Source organism: Sparus aurata, chromosome 16 (assembly GCF_900880675.1).
Source record: "Sparus aurata chromosome 16, fSpaAur1.1, whole genome shotgun sequence".
Taxonomy (NCBI): domain Eukaryota; kingdom Metazoa; phylum Chordata; class Actinopteri; order Spariformes; family Sparidae; genus Sparus; species Sparus aurata.
This window is the reverse complement of record NC_044202.1, coordinates 19287566-19310662: the sequence shown is the minus strand read 5'-3', so window position 1 is coordinate 19310662 and position 23097 is coordinate 19287566. Positions and strand designations below refer to the sequence as shown.

Sequence of the window (23097 nt, the reverse complement as noted above, 5' to 3'; positions counted from 1 at the left end):
TACAGAAATGTGTGACCGCCACGGCTCCTCTAAAGATAGAAATCTTTGTCTTATGTCATCGCTGAACCTCAAACTATTTCTAATTGCCCCCATAGCCCCCTTTTCCAAATGAATAGCTACCCATCCAGAGGCTTATGTGTGCATGTCTGAAAATAGCCCGGGAGTTTACACAGGCTAATAGATCATATTCAGGACAAAACAATGAAAAACTTTAAAGGGATCTCCACGTATCTGAGAGTGCCCCCGTCTTCAAAGTGACTTTAAAGTGGCACTGAAGGCTGTGTGGGTGGCATTTAGAGTCAGATATAAGTTTACAGACCCCAAAGGCTTCCCTGGGTTCCTCTGCTAATGGGGCTCATACTCATATTAGCCTTTACAATCTGACTCATTCACACATAAAAACTAAAGTAATGTTGGTTGAAGAGAGGAGGTGAGACTCTGTAGGGACTCCAGGGTACTTAAAACTTGAGGTCTCATTTCGCACTATTTGACTGTTCTTCGTAGCCAACAAACCATTTTCTGATACCACAGGAAACTCATTTCTTTGCTGCGAGCGTTAATTGTGACCCAGTGATGAAGGCGACCTCCCTCAGAGCAGCCATCAGTAAACAATGATGTGATTTCTTAGGATCTATTGCTTTTAATCCTCCGATGGTAAGAATCATATATTCTGAGGCCTATTTGAGGTGGGTGCGGGGGTTTCGCATGTCCTCCGCGACTTGTGTCTTGATTTCAGACTCAACCCACCCGGATCATTAAAAATCGTTCAGGGGCACGGCGGGCTCTGTCCTTGATGCCTGCTGCGGCTGAAACTGTAGAAACTGCATGTTGAAACGCAGAGGTCTAAATGTGACAGGCGCCCGGAGCGCACATTACTTCTGAGTAGGGTACAGCTGGGGTGTGTGGTCACGTATTAATAATGAACTAGGGCAGGAGGATGACTAAAATATCACCGGCATTGTCACTGTCCCAGTCGAGCCGGGCTCAAAAATAGAGGCTGCATGATAGGCGATCTGATTGGAGGCGATTCTGTTGCAGTAACAAAAGAGTCTTTAACATGGGGTTCCCGGACATTTTGAATGAAAAGAAAACACCTAAAATGAAACACACTAAGCGACAGACATTAAGGTATTTCCCTAGGACTCTTGTGAAGGAAGGGCTTCAGAGGATGCCGGGTATGAAAGCGGCTTTGTCCTCAAAATGAAATATTCTTGTTTTCTCTAACTGGCGTAAATTCTAAAGTAAAAAAAGGTGTGATATTTTTTTAATTTGTTGGTAAACCTCTTGACACACCGCACCCCGTTGAACTACTACCCTAGATCACCAATATAACAAGCAACCACAAACAAGGAGTGCCAGAGTGTTACACAAGCTGATAGGTGAACACCTCTGTGACCTGAAAAACCGGAGCTCTAAAAAATTTTTTATTTTTTTTTAGAATAAGAACACAGACATGGAAAATGTTTCATGCTGATTTGATGTTGAGAGATAATATTATGCAGCGCCTTCTTGCAACAGATCCGTCAGATATACAGGTGTGTGCTATAGATAAACGACAGCGTGTATGCATGCTGCATGGTGTGAGGTCTGTGGCCAGGGCTCATCCCACATAAACAGCAATCATAAAAATTAAGATCTAAAAATCCCAATTTCTTGTTATTTCTGTAATTATGAATGATCCGCTTTTCTGTTTGTAACTTTTGATCTTTATCTCCTACAGTCCTCCCTCTCTCTCTCTGTCTGTCTCCGTCTCTCTCTCTCTCTCTGACTGTGGCTTTGGTGGTAATTAAAGGAAAATCTGAAGCCACTCCGATGACTCCTTGCGTCACTTAACTGCACCTAATTTATTCTCACGCAAGTAAACAAGTTTTAAAAAAAAACCGCCACACGCACGCACACAGAGGCGCGCGCGCAAAGGAAAATAAAACGTGTTATTATTAAAATGAATCATCGGCTGATTGGATGCGTTTGAAAAACGCGCTGCAAGGGGGGAAAAAAAAAATCCAGATGGCTTGTTCAGAACCAATTTTACTTTCAATTTCCCGTTTGAATTAAAATCATTGGCCGGGCTATTTTATCATCTTTTGTGAGAGATTTTTTTATTTCAATTTTTTTTTATTCGAGGCTGCAGGGAATTTCTAAATTAATTTCTGCAACAGACGCGTCGCAAAATCTTTAATGTTTATATCCTGATCAATAATCAACCTCGTCAGTGCTCACTAAATCCACCAAGCTGAACCTGTAAACAATAATCTAAGGGGAGAATTTGCTCGTGAGTGTAAATTAAAAGATATAAATCAATAAACACGTGGATTAACTAAATGTTATATTTTGAGACGGATGCGTAAACTCTGGCCCATCACACGACGTCAATGTGCGGTTATTAAAACGAATAAACGTCAGTGTTTTTATAATTGTTTAATTTCTGAATTTTTTTTTGAGATAATTGCGATTCAACCACAAAATTCAAATATAGAGTTAAAAAAATAAATAAATAAAAAAAATCACTAGCGCTTCTTTAACGACTAAAACAGCTCATCCAGAGAATTCGTTAAACTGATGGAAAATTAATGCATCTTTTCCGACTGTCTGCCAGCACAGATAAAAGTTTCCTTTTTCTCTGCAGATGTGAAATGTCTGCCTCAGACCTGCTGAGCTGGCGCCGATTGAAAAGGCAAATGCGCCAACTAGTGTCAGAAAGCAGCATGGCGGCGGGCTCCGCAGGGTGTGCCGCCGTCACTTGATGTTACCCTCCACATTTCAGGTTTCTAATGAATTCAGCCTCTGGCACACACAAACACACACACACACACACAGAGAGAAAGAGAGAGGGAGAGATTACTCTGCTGTGTCGTTTGATGTGTTTGCTTTAATTCTCCAATAAATTCAGCTCAGCCAATTAAAATGATACGGATCTGTCCTACACCCATAATTTCACTTTATGAAAATGTTATATACCGGAGGGAGAAGGTGTGAAGCAGCCAGACATAATAGCTTTTGGTGATGAGCACCTGAGAGTAAAAGCCACACGTCTTTGCGTTATAAATCCTTTCTTAGATGAATTAACAACTGCAGCAGAAATAGGTCGCTGGAGATGCTCTGACGAGATAAAGGTGCACTTTTTACACCTCATCCGCTATTTCATCAATTAAACTGTCTCCCGGTAAGACTAATAATTCAAAATGAGCTCTTGTGAATTATTGTTAATTCCCTCCATTTAAATATCAAAGACATTTAGAGATTCTTTATCTAATTTAAACTGTGCTTTAAGTCCCTGGCTGTCATTTAGAATCAATATATCTCCAAATAATTAATTTTTCACGCAATTCTGTACAAACCACGTGTCCTTTCTTCACACACACAAAAAAAAATAAATTCTTACTGCCTCCCTGCATCGTGTTAACGTGTGTCTATGTGCCGTTTAATAACAGGCGCAGGCAGAGGAGCACAGATATGTATCAATAATTCAGCTCGTGTGTAACAACAGCGCAGCGGGCTGAAGACGGAGCAGCGCAGAGCGTGATTGGTCTGGTGAAAGCCCAACCCAGCAGATTCATTGGTGGAAATCATCTCCACACTCCCAACCACTAAACACTAAAATGACTCGGGTAAAATAATATCGCGGCACTCTGCACTCCTCTCAGCCTCGCGGCTCCTTCTCGCGCCCTGTGCCTCCTGCGCTACAAGGATAACTTTAAAGGAAACTCCACGGGAGCGACGGGGCGCTTCATTTCACACCAGAGCGTCGTTGTTGTTCTTCTTCTTTGGTTGGGGAGGTCCAACGAGGATAAAAAAAAAAAAAAAAAGTTGGAAGAACTTTTACGCAAGAAAAAAAAAGGACTGATGTGTCTCAGCTTCAGTTTGACTTCAGATACATTTAGTTCTGCGCCTTTTTTCAGCGGAGTCTGGTGAGATCCGAAGAGTTTGGCTCTCGAGTCGACTTTGTTTTTATTTTTATTTTTACAAAGTTTAAATCCGAAAAAAAGTCATTCAGCTGGATTGTCTAACTTTGTGCATCACGGCTGGATTACCTGATTCCTGCCAACAGACTGTCACACATCGGCGATAGATTATTTAGGGGATCCATTCATTGATTTGAGATTACAGGGTGAGAGCTCAGATAGTCTGTGGTGTTGATATATCGCGGGCAGTCGGGTGAAACTGTCCATCAAGAGTGCGACAGATAAGAGCGCCGATATAACACAAGCTCAGCACAGTGCGAGACGCTGTGCGTTTTTGCTGAAGCTAGTAAAAAACAAAGAAACCCTGATGTTCCTCAGGCTGACACGTCCTGTGCAGATGATCTAGCACAGCGATCAGACTGTATTGTCTCTATTAAGGTAGCGAGGACTTTTTGTTTTTCACTCACACGTAGCGCGCACTCGCCTCCATCCTCTGCGCTCACACGGTGGACTCCTGAGACCATCCGCGTCTGGAGGAAAAAAAAAAAAAGAGAGACTGAAATCAAACAGTTTTTCTCCCAAAGAGTCCCACTTTTCTGACACGACCCAGTCAGGTGGCACTGACCCAAGCTGTTGTGATGCATATTCCCGTAGAGCCGCCCACCAACAGACGGTTCACGCCGCCCTCCACGTCCTTCCCCTGCAGCAAGATTGGAGACAGCAACGGGGCCATGGCCACCCCGGGGCCCCTCAGGACGAGACCGGACACCAGGAACGTGGTGGACGTCCTGGCGGACCACGCCGGCGAGCTGGTTCGGACCGACAGTCCCAACTTCCTCTGCTCCGTCCTGCCGTCTCACTGGAGGTGCAACAAGACGCTCCCCGTGGCTTTCAAGGCAAGACCCATGACTTCTAATTATCATTTATTAAAGTTTTATTTTAATGACGCACACTGTGGTTTTTATAACTGCGGGGAATGCATGAGAAACGACTTTAAAAACTCATTTAAGAGCGAGCAAAAGGACTTTAACGGGGCAATTTAATTACATTTATTTAGAAATATGAGCGAGTCCTAAATGTTGTGCTTTTCCGTTTCTGCGTGATTCACTTTTTGCAGGATATTAAATTATTATAAGTATAGATGGGCTGTGCTTTTATTGGCTTTAAAACGGAACCAAAAATAAAAACATCCTACATTGGGCCAGAAATGATTAAAGATAAGAGTTCGGAAATTAAAAGGAGTCTGAACAAAGAGATGTGAACCCAAGTTTTTATTATCGTACTCGTCTGTATTATAAACGTTTTTAATTCTTTTAAAATATGTGTGGCTTGTGTCAGTAGAAAGCTTTGCATCGTGGCTTAATAACAGTGACATCGTTGGTAATAGCTGAATATATGTTATTTTAAAATGTCAGTAGTTTACATCTAACTGGTGGCTCTTCTACTTAATGAAATCTCGCAGCTCTTCAGTTTACATGTTGATTTATTGTTGACATGGTGCTGAAATTGTGGACATATTCCTGCTCATTATTATGGGATCCGGATGCGGTTTTACGCGCAGCAGTGTGTACATTTTGGTTTGGTGACCCAGAGTGACCGCCGGCTTTTCTTTTTCTCCTCTCCTCTCCTCCGTGTGCGTGCAGGTTGTGGCTCTCGGTGATGTCCCCGACGGGACTCTGGTCACCGTGATGGCCGGAAACGACGAGAACTACTCGGCCGAGCTGAGGAACGCCTCAGCCGTGATGAAGAACCAGGTGGCCCGCTTCAACGACCTGCGCTTCGTGGGCAGGAGCGGACGCGGTGAGTTGAAATCCTTACACACACACACACACACACACACACACACACACACACACACACACACACACACACACACACGGAGGCCTGCACACACACACATACAGTGAGAGAGAAGACTGCTTGTGATGACATTTGCAGCACCGTTTGGAAACGCGCTCATCATAAAATAATGGATCACATTTCTGCCTCCAAGTGGAATAACGACTGACAACTGACAGCATGTTATTATTTTTAGTTAATATGAACAATTACTAAACGTCTCGGTCACCAAATATGTTGCACAGGCGCACATAAAGGAAACGCTGACCCATTCAAATTCAGGCTTTTAAAAAAAAATATTTTTCTCTGAAGTTCGGCCTGTTGTCCATTACAAAAGATAAAAAAAAAAAGAAAAAAAAAAGAAAAGAAAGAAAAAAAAAAACTGCAGATCTGGAAACATTTAGGTGTGGGTACGAAGGGTGCCCACAATGTGCCAACTGACGTCCGCGGGTGTCATCCGAAACATCTGGCCTGCGTCACGGTGAGCAGTTGCGATGTGTGACTGTAATTTTCTTAATCCAAGAGAATACACATAATTATCCACGTGGTGTGTCAGTCTGAGGGGCGCATGAATAAACCAACCTCGCGATTCGTGTCCCGGGGCAATTAGTCAAACAACCCACGCCGCCTAAAAGCTTAAAGGTTAATGCATAGTATTATGGGTATTGGGTTTAACCCTCTGGGGTCTGGGGTATAATTGGCCGTTTTTGACCATTTTTGATTTTACCATTATATTTCACCTTAAAAACAATTTACCTTGCCTTGTTTGGTGTCATTCTTTTCACCACAACCTCACATGTGTGACTGTACAGTTATATTTTCATTTTGACATACTGTATTAACACAATGGACCTAAAATCACAAAAAAACATAAAATCCGAGTAGGAAAAAGTTAGTTTTTTTACTGTGAAAACCACAAATATGCTCAACGAACCATTTTTATTACTTATAATGCAAATATAAATTGTTATTTGCTAAATCTGTGCATAAGTTTTTGAAATTTACAAAGTTATATGTAACTATTTACATTTAAATGCAGCCAACACCCCAGGCTCAGGTCTGCCTGAGCTCCTCCAGCTCAATGAAAAGCTGCACTGCCTGCTCCACATTCGGCACTCTCCTTGTTGTTTTGACTCATTAAACACAAAAACGACTCCACTACACACTAAACACACTACATAACACAGTAACTATGCACTCCAAACACGCTAAACGTCACAAATCTCCCAACTCTCAAAACTCGCGTTCTCTGTCGCTGCCTCTCTGACTGGCACTGCTGCTTTCACTTTTCCGCCCCGTCCCTTCTAAATCTTCCCCCCTCCCTTAGCAACCAAATCACGTGATTTGCCATGTAATTTTGTGATTGGCTGGTGTGGTGCCTTTTTCCACCAATAGGAACATGTTTTTTTTGCTTGCACTTCCTGCTTGCGGACACGTTCGTGAGGAAAGTCCGATCTCTTTTCCGTCTCTTCCTGCACCAAACGCGCAGCAAACGTGACGGCAACACTAGCGAAAAAGTGTGGCGTACATAATACATCGTAACTCCGGTTTTACTTGGCCTATCAACACGATTTAAAAACTGGCATATAGTTTGAAGGTTGCTCTAACATATAGAGTCAGAACAGAGACGCAGAGAGGCTCCGTCTCGCTGCTACGTCATCTGAAATTAGTCACGTGATTTTGACGCGCCGGCGCGTCAATCGACCTCAGAGGGTTAATTGCTGTTATAATAATGCAAACGATCTGACTCTGAGCTGGATGTCAATGCAGAGGCCGGCTGAGCGAATCCTGTGCAAAAAAAAAAAAATAATGATCACAAAAATCTCTCATCCCTCTCAGAGGCTTTTCCGGCCTCCTGTCGGCCTTTTATGTTTCCTTTTCATGATAATTTTATTTATTTATTTATTTATTTAAATCTGTCATCAATGAATGGGTAAATGCGTCTCGTCTCCAAATTAAAAAAAAAAGTAGTCTAATACCTTTCATTTCTGTGGTCAATTATCCCACCAGAGAATTCTTCCTTTTTCCTCCCACGCAGTCTCTTTTTAACAAGAGATGCCTTTTCTCAGAGGCGGGGACGAGCACCGGACAGCGCTGCACGATGCACATGGGAGCAAGATCCTGCCTTGTTGAACAATAAACGATCGCTGTAAGCGCTTTCGGACAATCTGGAACGCATTCTCTCAATAATTTAAATCATACCCGCGGCCAGGCCATCAAAAGAGGTGGTCTCGGCCTTTTTTTTTTTTTTTTCTCTTTTTTCCATCAATTCAAAAAGAAATCAAAGACAAAAGCCAGCGATGATTCGAAGTCGAACAAACGAGGTATTGTTGCAAATAAAGGGGGGGGGGGTCATGTATAAAATATAAAATTCTTCCATAAATTTCCCCGACATGTTGTTGTGCTGCAGGAAAGAGCTTCACCCTGACCATCACGGTGTTCACCGGCCCGCCGCAGGTCGCCACCTACCACCGCGCCATCAAAGTCACAGTGGATGGACCCCGAGAACCGCGCAGTGAGTACACGCACGCACGCAAAAACCTACGCACGCACACACGCGCACGCACTCACACACCCACACACACACGTTGTTGTTGTTAGTGCATTGCGGTGTGAATGTTGCAGTGCCACCCAGTCAGAAGCACAACTCTCTGGTTGTGAAAGTGGTGGGTGTCAGTATCTCTACATGCTAAAACAACTGCATGACTCATATGCAGATGGTGTATGACAGTCTGACACTGAGCTTATCTGATGGTGTGTGCGTGTGTGTGTGTGTGTGTGTGTGTGTATAGGTAGAAAATCTGTTCACACGACCTCATATGCGCAAAAAACTTGGTTTCCACTAGAATTATTTTGGGGTTACGATTCGGTTTTGGGGTTAAGATTAGAATTAAGACTAGGCTGAGGTTTGGGTTAGGCATGTAGTGGTTATGGTAAGCCTCCAGAGAGTGAATGTAGGGCAGTGCATTGTCCTCACAAGTATAGTAGCATGTTGGAGTGTGTGTGTGTGTGTGTGTGTGTGTGTGTGTGTGTGTGTGTGAGTGTGTGCAGCAGGGGCACAGGGAAAGGCCCAGTCAGAGGAAACTGTAAAGCATATTAAGGCATAACCCAAGACCACTAAGAGGAGCTGAGTGAGTCTCCAAGCCGCAGGTGGCTCAGCTCAGTCGACCTCCCTCCCTCCTCTTCCTCCTCCTCCTCCTCACCCGCCCCTCACCCCTACCTTCCCCGCCGCTGGTCAGAAGGCCCGTACCTGACCGACCACATAAGTGCCTCGTTGATTTAACACAGGGCAGACTCCGGCCACTGTTAGGCCTGGCAGGGAGGCCCCAGCGCGCTAAAGCTGTTAGCGCCGCCGTTCAGCCACAGCTACGTCCTCGTGTGGTTTAATGCTGCTGCTGTGAGGGATGGTGGCGAGTAGAGTTACTCGGATGAGTCAGGGGCTGAGGGCTGCTGCACGCATTTACGATTTCTTTTTTTTCCTGTGAGCTCAAGGTAGGATCGACGAGATGGGTAGGGTTTCATGGCGTACCTTTCGGAGGGATCGTGTTTTTAACAGTGGATAGCCGTGGCTTGTGTTCATGTCTGTGAAGGGGATAGGGTGGATTTAGCCTAGTCAAAACAGAGAACAGCACAGGGAAGAAAGAGTGGTAGCAAGTGCCACATGAGGGGCACACAGAGAGGGGGCATCGTCACCCCCACCTGCCAGGCTGAACACTATTTGCAGAGGCATTAAAGAGACTGCAAAGAAGGGAGGGACTAGATAATAATAAGCACTCTGTATGTGTGTGTGTGTATGTGTGTATGTAGTATGGGGGGGGTTTCATTTGATTGTCTTCAGTTAAAAGAAAAAAAAAAAACTGCTTAACTTGCGTGTCTGCATAAATGCATTCTCATGGGCATCTGTGAGCGTCTCGGCTTGAAATAACTATGTACATTAAGGCCGTCTCCTGTCTGTCTGTCAACATGTCAGGGCTCCGGCTGAGGCGTCAGAGTGGCCGTGCTACTTTTACACCGGCGCTGGGTGCTATAAAGTGACACTGTTTAATATAGGGCAAGGGGAATTTAGAGCTCAGTTCAACTCTGTTACCCGGTGCTGAGAGGGAATTCACAGAACGACAGAAAATAAACTTCTGCAAAGGCTGATGCAAAAAAAAAAAAAAAGGGGAAAAAAATCTGAATATGATTTCAATATTTTCTGACTAGAATCTCCTTCAGCTCAACCCACCGTGGAACCAGAGATCGTTTGATTCGTGCAAATGTGTGAGACGGCTGAAATAGAGCTGATCTGAAATACGAATAATTAGCCCAGTGAAAACAGACCAGGATATTCAAACAGCTGATCGCACAAATGCAGCACATTTATATTGTTGTTGTTGTTCATCACATATTGGTCTTGTATATTGTCATATCGGAGGCTGAGACGAGTTCGGCGTATTGAACGACTGGAAATAGAAATCTCTGGCTGGATGAGATCAAAGACCTCTCATAGTTGAACAAAAAGCACATTCTGGTTGTATAATATCAGTAAGGCTCCCGCACAGTCACGGCACAGGAACACACACTGCCATTCAGACATTATTAGGGCCATAAAAATAATGAGATTCTTCTTTAACCACAAGGCACCACATTATATCGGCTGTCCGACGTTTTAGCGCCGAGGCAGAGAGGCGCTTTTGCCAACACATAAAACTAACAGCATTTTTTCATTACAAATCTCATCCTCGCAGACGGTTATATATTCCAGCACTGCTTTGATCCCGCTTTTTTATCAACGCTGCACCGTGTCGCTCGTACATTTCAGCTTTATCATTCATAGAGTGCGGACAGCCCGAAGCCAGACTTGGCCGTGCTGCGCTCACCTGTCCGCAGGGCTGGCAGGCTGCAGGGCCGGCCTGCACACGGCTTTACAGGCTGTTTGCGCAGGGCCTGCATTTGCATGGCTGCCAGCCGAGCCGCAGCAGGAGTTGGCACAGACGGGGAGGAGGTTTTTATTAATGTTTGCTGATATAGTCGGGAGAACCTGACGGACAGGACTGCAGTGGTGCCTCGCCTGCGGCAATGTAACAAAGAAAAACGTCAATGCCTTCTGAAAACACACGATCAGTAAGTGTGTAGACACACGGGCACAAATGTGTACGCTGAATTTTTTTTTCTCACATGCCCGCATACGCACAGACACGCAGACACACACGGACAGCATTCAGTCCCTGAACAGACAGCAGCCTCAACGTTCAGCTCAGTATTTTTGTCTCCCTCGCTGCTGGTTTCCTCATCACACATCCGGCGTTCGTCATCAAACCCCCCCTCCCCCAATCTAGCCGTCATACTATATTATCAAACTTCTGCTGAGGCCAAACTGGAAGCACAACTGTTGCAACAGAAAACTCTGCGTGCACTGCTGTGTGAGGAGCTGCTTTGACAACAACGAGAGAGAGAGCGCGCCGAGCTTAAAAAGAAGAAGACGCACAAAAAGGAAAGCAGATGACCTAAGTGTGGAGACCCTCCCTTTTTGTCACAGCCACCAGATGCCTCTGCATCACCCAATGCACCCTGCAGGGTTATTCTCACCAGTTCATACCACAACTATATTTTTGGTGCCCTTCTCACCGCCTCACTTATATATGACATCAGCCGCTACTTATTTACCCACGGGGGAGGGGCCGCCTGTATTTCTGTATCTCTCGAACCTGAAATGAATCAGTCCCCAGGAAGAAAAGATGAACTCAGCCCAGGTCAGCCGCGGTCAGAGAGATTAAAAAAAGGCCCGGAAGTGTTTGAGCTTGTGAAATTCTGAAATAATTCTGTGTCTTTTTTTAAGCGCTGAAAAAAAATGTATTAGCTTGACAGCATTTGAACATGTCAGTAAACCTTTTTCATTTCAAAAGTTTAGGAATCTGTAGAAAAAATATATCAGTTACAGATGTGTGGAAAAGGTCCAAAGATAGCATAAAAAAAAAAAACTGAGAATGAGCGAATACAGTTTCATGCATGACTGATTTTGAGATTGAAGTTGAAAAAAAAAAAAAAAGATTTGTGAAATGTGAGAGGATATTTAAAGCTGTTATCTGCGTGTGAAAATCAGCACTCAAAGGCCTGTCTGTTTGATGCTGAAGTCACAAGAGCTTTCACTCTTTATTAATTGCCAACTATTTTGATAATCAATTTTCAAGCAAAAAATGTCAAACATTTGCTGGTTTCAGTTTCTTAAATGTGAGGTTTTTCTGCTTTTCCTTTTCATGTATAGTATAAAGTATTGGGGTTTTGGACTGTTAGTTGGACCAAAGAAGCAATTTGATGAGAATTTTTCTTTTTCTTTTCTTTTTTTTTTACATTTAATAGACTACATCTTTAGTTGATTAAAGGTGCAGCTTGTAGTTTTGGGGAAGATATTTTAATCAGAAGAGAAACCGAATTATTATTATTTTTTTTTGTCTTATCAAACTAAATAAGCAAAACTGTTTTTGTTTTCATGACTGAATAACACAAGTAAACAAACTGTGCTTAAAGGACAACACAATTTCATACCATTTGATTTTGTTTATATTTGGCGGACCCCGCCACCTTCCAAGCTTCAAACAGTGTTCTGGGGACTTATTTTCCTCTGCGACCAGCTTGTTTATTCAGTCATGGAGTTTATATTATTACATAGAGCCCCTTTAACCCTGAAAATAATCAGATTAAGATTAGATTCGATGTTCATAAAAGGTAACAATGGTGACAAAATTTACAGCTGAACCTGACTGAAACATCATGTAGACAAATCAGCATGTGGTTCTTTTCTGGTAGATGTTTATTCTATTTTTTTTTTTTTTTCCTAACATTTTAATTTTTTTTTCCCAGCCAGAGGTCTGAGTTACAGGGAGACAGTACAGGGACAGTTGTTTGCTGAATGTCGAAGATGTGGAAGCCTGTTGCCTCAGTGAAGTCAAAGTGGCAATTTGTATGCAGGGGAAACGACAGGCATGAATACACCCTAACCGCTAACACAATTATCCAGCGTACATGCAATACCAGCATATGCTCAGATAGAGCTCACACACCTTCCCACCCATGGGCCCACGCATCTACCGAAATCACACAAGTGCTGTCGTGTTTTGTTGCCTCTGTTTACTCGGCTGGGTGTGTTCATCACACGACTACAGGAGGAGAATGGCGGGCGTGGGGGCGGCAGAGTTGGGGCGGCTGAGGTGGAGGGGGGGACGGCTGTGCATGTTGGAGTTGGCGGGTCGAGTCTATTTGCATTTGGCACACAGACTGTTCAAAGTATGCAAATAGACAAACAATGACATTTGCTGTGTTATTTTTCCTGTGATATTGCAGTCTCTCTGTAAAGTCAACAAAGAGATGAGCATGTGTGTTGTCGCGCCGGCTTGTGCGCGTGCTGGCTTCATGCACCTGCCAGGTGCGTCCATCTTTTTAAGTCGGCCCCCCAACGGGCCACGCCCATGCTCCACAAATCACATGAAAGGCTCGCCCTCGCTGCGAATTGCTCTCTCAAAGGCAACTTTGATGTCTGAAAATGGAGATGGGGTGTCTTTGAAAGAAAGGCCTACAGGTGTATCAGTGCCAGGGGAGGGGAAAAAACAGTGGCACGTCTGATGCCGGGTGCTTTCCTGACTTCTAATAGCTCGCTGTGACTCCCATATGTATAACCTAAAGACATAGTGGTTTATGCACACCATCGCATACACACACGCGCGCACACACAACTCATGACTGACTAGTTTATGATTTGGTAGAAAAGATATTCTGGTTTAATACCGCTTTAAACAGATGGGAGAAAGATTTCATGACTTCTTAGGAAAATGACGCGCTGTGGCGTCTGTAGCGACTTGTTGCCGTCGACTGTGGTGTTCCTCTCCCCCGGGGTCACTCAAGACGCGTCATACTTGGCTTCAGTGATTAGAAGTAGAGCAAATATTGGCCAACTGATAAATCCACTGGAATGCAGCAGTGCATACTGACTAGGTTTTGGACTGATTTCAGAGAGGGACTTGTGTGTCGGTACAAAACAGTCTGAGGCTTGTGACGGGAGGGCGCATGTCATGAGGACAGTTTCCTCTGGTAGTCTTGCAAGATGTCTGTGCATTAGAGACAGCCGATCATGCTCAATTATTAATCATTTTGTAAGACATTTTCAGGAGTTTTAAAGTTAGATGTGGACGAGGTCATCGGAGCCATTAAAGCGTGATGGGACAGACATGAAAGCATCTGTAATATAATCAAATGTTGTTGTGGGAGAGTAAATAAAGGACTGAAATGGAAGCTCTTTGACCACTGTTGCCACCTTAACCACATCTAGAAGCTTTAAGGCCAACTCCCTTTGAGGGCTGCACGCACAAACACATACACACACACACACAAATGTACACACAGCTGCTGGTAATCCTACTTAGGCTTTTGTACTTAGGCTTTCCTGTGAAAGCGGAGCTAATTAGTCTAAATACCTCAACTAAACTGAGATGTAAACAAAGAAAATGTACCTATTAGTCTATTACTGGCACTTTTCTTCTTTCCTCACTGCCTCTGTTTGCTCTTGAACATGCTGCTGCAGCGTCAATGCCCCGAGTTTGTGCTGAAAAACAGGAAAAAAGAAGAACATTGTCTAACATTTTCAAACAGCGCGACGTCTCCTCCTTGGGCCAGTTGATGACTGTTGGAGACACGCACAATGGCCCCGGGGCGAGATGCCCTTTCTTTTTTCCACTCAGACAAAAATTTCCACCCCATATTTGCTGACGCCAGATAGAGCAGCAGGACGGCACTAGCAACTACCGAATTATTTACAGAGGCCCCAGACAGCGCTTTTAATTCTCTTTGATGATGCAACTAGAGGACGTTTTCTCAGAATTGCTGACAAGCTCAGCCAACCCCTTTCCACCTACTCTCCCTACACACTCCCTTCTAAACTCACCGGCCAAGCGCCTTTCCTGTTTACCTACCTATGAGGGGAAGTAAAATGCCCACTCTGTGTGTGCTCACTCTTCCTTATTTACACTGACCCATACGGGCGGGAGCCATTACAACCTTTCAGCTGTAATTCAATAAAAGTTCCGTTCTGCATTTAGAAAAATAAATGGCCCATGAGTGGAGGAATATTTTCTCCCCCGCTGCATTATGACAATAAACCGTTTTCTGTGTGTTGGGGCAGTTGGTGACCGGAGTGGAGTTGGGGGTGGGGGTGGGGGGCAGATTGTGGGAAGAAGGCACCTGCTGGTTACTGGAAATGACGCTGTGTACCGCCGGCCTGCGGTTTCGTTGGATATTTATTTCTCCTGGGTCTTAATGGTTAGGAACAGTGAGCAAATAATAGGTGTAGCAAGATCTTTCTTTTGCTTCCAAGAGCGGAGAAGGTTGTAATCCTCTGGGTAAACACAGAGGTAAAGCCTTGGCTCGTCCAAAATAGGCAGAATACATCTCAGAAAAGGAGAGGTCAACCTACTGCAGCAGTCCACTGACACGATTAATCAAGAGACAGGACTGAAAGTGAACTATGTGCATGCCTACACGGTGGAAAATTCACACATATGACATTTCACACATCTACTTTTGACCCACCTGGAATATGAATTGTCATTCTGTGGAACTGTGCGTGTTTAGGGGCAAATGCACACTTGTTGCACATCTTTGTGTGTGACCTAGTATGCACGGAGGTGTGAACGCGAAGCCGTTTGACACATCTGCTGGCGTCGCATTGATGTATGTGACAGCGGCAGCTTGCTTTCCTTTCCCACAGCCTCACAAGGCCCCCACCTTTCCCCCAGCACCTCGCTGCTCAGAACAACCTGACTACCATGTACACACACACAGGCACGCACAACAACCCCATTCAACATTAGGAGCTAAAATAACACACTCAAAGCAGCTTATTGCTTTAATATGATCTGTCACCGGAGCCAAATAGGCCTTCTGTGCTCGGCAAGGCCAGCAGCAGCAGCAGCAGCACTGAAATCTACACAGTTTGCAGGCAAGCAGCCAAAAAGGGCTGAAAAACAGCCCTGCTCGTATCAACCCCAACACGCCTCAGCTCCAGTGTAAAAGACAGTTACACACACACACACACACACACACACACACACACACACACACACACACACACACACACACAGTATGGAATGGTGGGACAAAAGAGGGATGATTGCTCTCAGCGTGCTATGGGCCTGGTTGTATTGTTGGAGAATCCGGGTGCATTGGGCCTTATTTTGTTACCCCTCCACTCGATCAGCCTGCCTCAACCTGCCTCGCTGTAGGGCTGTCCTTGTGTGGTACTGCTTCTGTTCCACACACACACACACACACACACACACACACACGCAAACAGCTTTATCCCCTTATCAGAAAAGGAAGGCTGCGCTCTTTGCTCAAACAGTCTCATGTAGCAACTTCCGCTGTGAGCAGCTTGTTTTCAGGCCTGCAAGGGGGATTTTCACACCGCTCATGTCCCCAGAGAGACGCTGAAGCATCTGCCTGAGGGACCAGACGATCTCCCCAGCTGTGGTCAGAGAGGGTGAACTACACATAAGTGTGCCAAAACTTTTGCTGACCTCTTCCTTAGAGCTTAGATGAAACTCGCAAAGCCCCCCTCGCCGCTGGATTTCGCGCCGTCATATTTGGTCCCAAGAACTCAAAAGTCTGTGCATTCAATCCATTGTAATGATAGAGTTATACAACTTAATGTATTCATCCTGAAACTGTTGCGAGAGTGTTATGTAAATTAATTTAAGGCAGTGTGATGTCTGCGTGCAGCTAGCGTCGACTCATTTAGGCCCAGACGAGACAGCCACAATCACCAGCCAAGGGTAACCCACATCCTTCAGGGTCAGCCTCAAACAAGATCTTTGATTCATCCCCACTGTCAATACCCCCACTGTGTGATTGGTGGCCTTGGAAAACAAAAGTGCCAAGCAGCACTGCTGCAGAGATGCTTTTTTTGAGCTGCGTTTGGATGTCGGTAAAAGAACTAAAAGGGAAGTATAAGAAAGAGCGGTGGAAAGAAGCAGGGTGGGGACGACAACGTATGGGGGTTCAGGTCTGCTAGAGAGGAGGAACAGGAAGACAGGTGTACAAGGCTTTGCTCAACAGATGTTGAAACGTCCCCAGTGTCTGCTGAGGGCAAACGGAAGTTTGCTCGCAGGCAAGTAGGCCTCGCTGCGACATGTGTTCAACTGTCGCCCCACATCTCACTGCAGGGTTCAAAAGTTGGACAAGGATGCTGCTCCTGTGTTTTTTTCACACTCAATTCACACCATGTTAAATCATTAAGCACGAGCTTACCGTAGCTAGATTTTATTTCTGTTTTAAGTTGTGTTTTTTAAGACAACAAGCACAACACAAAAAATAACCTCTGCTATAAGATGGAATCACAGTAATGTTCATACGAGAATCACAAAAGCTTCTTACATTTTTGTGCAATCCTATAGCATACTTACATAGACTCTACAGTCCAGACATAGTTTTAAGTGCGATACCTGCTCTCCAAATCAATTCTAGCCTGTTATCAGGGGCCTATCAAGTCCATTTATACGTCGAATACAAATATTTACACTTCAGATATATTCAGTGCAGACTTGGGCCGGGGCCAAAGCACGTATTGCCCTTTGCCGTCCAGATAGAGTTTCACTTTGCCCCTGAAAAGCGCCCAGCCCTTGAAAAAGAGCTTGTGTTTAATGTGTCTCCTTTTGGACGGGAACATATGTTTCTTTCTTTCAATGGAGACAGGGACAGACATACAGAGCGAAAGAGAGGAGAAGCAGAGAAATAGTGGGGGATGGAGGAAGGAAACAGGTCGTATTGGGTGATCGTTCAGCTGTGGTGCTGGTGTTTAAGGCCTGGCTGTCACCTCACTGAGCAAACACTGTCTCTGTGTTGAGCAGATATAGGCAACGTGGAGGCAAAACTCGGGGGCGTTTGCTGTTCTTAGAGCATCGGGTGCAACCTCATGAGAAGTAACTTCACACTTCGTCACATCGCTCAGAGCTCGAACCTGTCTCCATGCGCTTTATAGCACGAGGGCAAAAGAGCAAAGGCAATATCTCAGGTTATTCTGCAGCTATCAGGAAATAAAAAAAAAAAGACACACACACACACATACATGCACGCACAAAACAAAGCAAGGCTGAGAGCGGCACACCCATGTCTTCAAAACAAAGCCGTAGTCTTTCAGTGCAATCGTTAATACCAGACATTTTATATCATGCATTTTATTTGTTCTTCACAGACTTCCATAATGCTTTCAGATGATTCAACCGCCACTCTGAGAGGAGGCTAGTAAATCTACAGCCCTTAGCATCCATTTCGGATCAGGGTGCGTATTGAGCGCTGCTGTTTAGGCCTCATGTGTGCATTGGCCCCCATCTCCCAGCTCTATCTTGTGGTTATGATATCATAGAGAGAAAAACAACGGCATTCTCTCCTAAGTGCACCCTGACACATTAAATATTCATCCGACCACAGAAACCCCTCTGAAATGGGGCCGACGTGGAGTGCCGGCACCCCTCTGGCCCCCGGCACTGCAGAGTAGAAGTCAAATGTTGGCGGTCGGAGCAGACACACTGTGGCTACAGGCCGGGTCAACTGGCCAAAGAGAGCGCGTTAACACGAGGTTTAACCGGAAGATACAGGTCGAGTCTCTAGTGTGTTCTCGCGGAGAGTTTTCAAAACTTTCTGGCAGTGAGTGATGTTGTTTTCTTCCACAAAGAATCAACATGCCGAGGTGATATACCGTTTAAAGGAGGGATTTTACGTAATTAATTAATCAACCCTGTATGAAATTAATGCAATTGAGATCAAAACTGTATTTTTTATGAGGAAAAAATAAAAAGAAACATCTATCTAATAATCTGAAAGAGTACTGAAAGCAAAAAAGCTTGCTTCTTTAGTAGTTACAGCTAAAAATCCAAACAATCTGCCTTAAAATGGATGACAGCAGCATGTCTGCATGTGCTGCCCTCCTGATTTGCTTATTTTAAGTATCCAAGAGACAAAGACAGAGAGAAAAAAACAACACAGGAGAAAAGCAAAAGGAAAGTGTTGGGCTGCCTCCTCATTGATTAGTGGTGTTAACAGCAACAGTGGGGCCCGGGTTAATAAGCTCCAGGCCTCGTTTTAATCAATCTCTCCCCAAAAAATCACTCTCTCGCAGCCCACTAAAGCCCCTACTGGAAGCTCCACACAGTGTGTCGCCAAACGCGGCGTGTCCCTGCCAACTGGAACCGGGCCAAGGGATCCGCAGCTCGGCTCAAGAAGTGTGTGTTTGTGGGCGGCTGAATGATCACTTTCATCCCTAAAGAGCCGGCCAATTCAACCTAGACCACCGTTGGCCACAGAAAAACTGACCAATTATAATTTTTTTCCCCCCTGCTCGTCTGTCTTTTTTTTCCAACCAGAGAGCGACGGGATGTATCATTTCCCTGACCTCAGCCGTTTGAGGTGGTGTAAATCTCTTAATAACTACACAAGGACACATATAGCGGCTATATTTGGAGGGCTGCTTCCCCTGGCCGCCCCTGCTCTGGCCTGGAACAGACAGTAGCCGCAGTGTCTATGTGGGTGATGGAGCCCGGACCTGGCGTTGTGTGTGTGTGTGTGTGTGTGTGTGTGTGTGTGTGTGTGTGTGTGTGAGTGAGAGAGAGAGAAGGATAGAGTGAGAACAACCTTCATTCCTTCCATCACAGTTTAAAGAGTGTGAGTGTGAATAAAAACGATATCAGAGAGTGTGCGTCTGTGTGTGTCCTCCCAGGATATGTTTCTGAGTAACGGCACGGAGCAAATTGGTGGGCCAGTGGGTGGAATCACACACACACACACACACACACACAAACACACGCTGTTCCTTTCCTTTGGCGTCCAACGTCCTAATGCTCTGGAAAACAAACAGCTGGAGAGCAGCAACAGAACTGCTGTCTCTGCTCAGACAGATTAGTCATGACTGAGTCTTTCTCACACACATAAAGTGCAACGTAACTGCTGATCAGCGGGTGTGAGTAAAAAGAAAAAGTACAGCAAAGACTGAACTGCGTTCAGACATCATGTCTGTGCATCAATCTGAGCCTTTGTGTGTCTGCATGTGTGTGTGTTGGGGCCCGTCAATGTTAGATATTTCTATACAGTTCGTAAAGAGAGGATGGAGGGGAGGCAGCGGGCACAAACAAATGGACAGAGCGGTAAACGAAAGGAAACTTTACCCATGGGTCAGCCTCCGAGGGAAGATATATTGCCCATGGGTCAGTGGAGAGAAAGGACGGGCAAAATCCATATTGGTCCGTCTGCCTTGCCCCCTTTATATAGTGATAAAATATTCAAATCCAGCCATTACTTCACATTAGGCTACTCTGCAGAGATGCCACGGAGAAAACCACAGAATGTATACATGCTGGTTCACACACAGTTTTGGTGCATTGATAGTTACATTAAAATCTCTTCCTCCCATTAGCGACATAGCCCTCATCCGGACTCACGTCTGACATTTAAGGTGTGTTCGCATGTAGAGCGTGTGTGTGTGTGTGTGTGTTTGTGAACATGTGTATTTATACACGTGTGTGTCTACATAAAAGGCATGATCAGAGGGTTCTTTTTTTCTCTTAGCATCTCCCCGAACGGGACATCAAAGTGATAGGGGCGCTAAGTGTGTTGGTTAGTTTTCCGGGTCCGGATAAAAGAGATGCAGCAGATACACTTCACTTCAGTTTATTCTCACCCCCCCCCCCCCCCCCCCCCCCCCCCGCCACACATACGCACACACACCCAGATCTAAAAAAGTTCTCTTTCTGTCTTTCTCTTTCTGTCTTTTTTTATCCGTTACGTTTAAAACCGATGACTACACGGTCTGGTAGCCTTGTCTGGGTGTTTCCTTCTGACTAAGTGCTGTTAGTCAGACCTGATTGTGAGCGTGTGTGTGTGTGTGTGTGTGTGTGTGTGTATGTGGGTAGGGGGTGGGTGTTGATGAGTGGGTCGGTGATCGGGGTTAGATCTACTCACTGCGCTATTTCTCGTTTTTACAGCGGGGAAAGCAAAAACAAACTTAATCAGCTCACAGAAATTTCTAATCTAACAGGTCATAGTTTTATTTCTTAGACTTTCGGTTCAGGGAGAACAGCATTCCTCAAGTAATCATTTCCAACCACTACTGTTATCAGTCTTATCTGCAGATGACGCGGCAGCAGGTGCAGCTTGGGTAACACTTAGTGTCTAGCCAATGTATTTCAAGGTCTGCTAACTTTCAAAAAATATTTTTGTATTTGGAAGCTGAAAAACACCGTGACAGTGACTCTTTTTTCCCCCACCTTATATAATTTCATCCTGTGTGAGTGTGTGTGAAGTACAATGACCTTCACAGTCCAAGTCAATTTTACACTTATTACAGTTAAACAGGCAAAAAGAAGATCTTTGCCAGGGCATGTCAGTGTGCCCAGCTCCATTAAAAAAAAAAAAAAAAAAAAATGGGGAGTAGGAAAGGTTTTCCAACAGGACGCTTGTTATTGTTTTTGCTATTTTTGTACAACTCTGGAAACATCAAGTACCATTTTCCTGGTTGTGTAGGTGGTAAACTGGCAAGTCCTTGATTCCTCTCTTACCCGTCCTCTTTCTGTCACTGTTTCAGGGCACAGAGTGAAATTAGAAGACCCGCAGAAGATGCAGTTCTCCGACAGGCTGTCAGAGATCGAGCGCTACCAGCGGAGTATGCGAATAGGCCCGGTGAACAATAATCCTCGCCCCATCCACCAAACCCACCTCAGTACCACACAAGGTGAGGACCACTGATAACCACAGGCAACCAAAATCACCAGCACTGCACTAAAATCAGATCATATTAACGGCCATTACTTTGGAGTGAATAACTCCTTTAATAAAACATCCTTTTCAGTTTTATTAGGCCAAAGGGTAAGTAACCTGTAATACAAATCTGCGATACATCAACACAGTGCATCCTGTCCACCCGGCATTAAACTACGCCAAGAGCACTTCATGTGCGTTTCCTCCACAGGGGGCTTGCGACTTCTCTTCCACTGATCTGGGAGCTCTTATATGTGTTGGCCGTCCGAGTGGAAGCTCGTGTCGGCTCTGTCCCCGGATGCCCTGCGTTGGTGGGTCCGGGCCCCACAGTGTGCAGGGTTGAGTCTGTGGCCAGGTGGCGTGGTGGGCGCTGCCAACCAAGCTTGGCCTGGGCGCTGAAGCTGGCCTCTGCACACTACAGCCTCAGGAATGTAGCAGCCGCCCGCTACCTTGGCAATCACGTCACACTCAGACTGGTCGAATGTGCAGGGGCCGGAGGGGGGGGGCTGAGAGTCAGACTGAGGTGGTGCGATGGAGGGGAGGGGTTGTTTCATGCGGACAGCTGCGTGGGTGATGGTCAGTGTGAGGATGAGTGTTCGCTCTCTGTCATATGTCAGAGCCTCTTTAACAGGGTGTCATGTCTGGACGCATGCAGACTAAACACACACACACACACACACACACACACACACACACACACACACACACACACACACAGGCGCACTCCCTCGGTTCTCATGCGAGCTAATGAACTTCATTACCTTTGTATCAGCATGCTGCTGTGTACAGGAGGGCTTGTTTGGAACTTGTTGGTTGGACCTCTATCAGCCACGCACTGGTGTTTGGCCTTGTGCTCATCTTAGCCAGCGCTGAGTCACCAGTACGGGCCTATATTACAGCTGACTGCGGAGAACACATGTCCTTACTTACTGTTGATACTGATTTTGTTCCCTCGCACAGGCTGTACCCAGGAGAAAACATGTCGGCCATTTTAGAAACACCAAGCTGAAAATAAACGCTGTGCAGCTTCAACACAATATGGCCAGTGTGATGATAACTTTCTGACGATTTAGAGGTTGGCGTGAGCTCTGCAGGTTGTCTGCCAATAAAAAGCCCCCTGCGGCTAAGCTTATACTGGGAGCTTTAAGTTTCTGAGGGCGGACTCGAGTGCGAGCGGGGGCTCCCGTTCGGCAGAGAGAGGTGTATAGACTTGGTCCAGACGGCGAGGGCGAGGAACCACTCTTTGCTCTGCTCCCGTCTGCCTTGCGCAGGATTAGGGCGGGAATTAAGAGTGTCAGAGGCTCGTCGGGCTTCAAAGAGCTGCAGTGTTGCGACACACACATGTACAGTACATACAATGGGAGCAGACACAACATATTAACAGCAGTTGGAGCTATCAGACACAGTTAAAGGCCTTGAGCTTCACATCGCAGCTGCCAGTGAGTGTAGGCCGTCTTTAAAAAGTGTGTGTGTGTGTGTGTGAGGCAGACGAGGGGAAGGGTTGTAAAAACCGCACACCTTAATCTGTGGTATTAGCGTCAGGACGGCACACCGCAGGGCAAGAGTGGTAAAATAATTAAATAAC

General features: G+C 45.3%; 1 protein-coding gene and 1 long non-coding RNA gene across 3 annotated transcripts in view; both read left to right on the top strand.

Annotated features, from left to right (window-relative positions):
* Positions 1 to 23097, top strand: part of runx3 (RUNX family transcription factor 3) — a 49755-nt gene that overhangs the window by 15737 nt on the left and 10921 nt on the right. The window contains exons 3-6 of one of the 2 annotated variants that reach the window (XM_030391769.1): positions 4557 to 4798; positions 5546 to 5702; positions 8152 to 8256; positions 21340 to 21486. In XM_030391769.1, coding sequence (XP_030247629.1) covers positions 4557 to 4798; positions 5546 to 5702; positions 8152 to 8256; positions 21340 to 21486 — 651 coding nt within the window. The remainder of the gene's footprint in view (positions 1 to 4556; positions 4799 to 5545; positions 5703 to 8151; positions 8257 to 21339; positions 21487 to 23097) is intronic. The other variant, XM_030391770.1, reaches the window with a different exon arrangement.
* Positions 5711 to 7719, top strand: LOC115566025 (uncharacterized). Its single transcript, XR_003980934.1, has 2 exons — positions 5711 to 6410; positions 7454 to 7719. It is a non-coding gene; the product is annotated as an uncharacterized LOC115566025 (long non-coding RNA).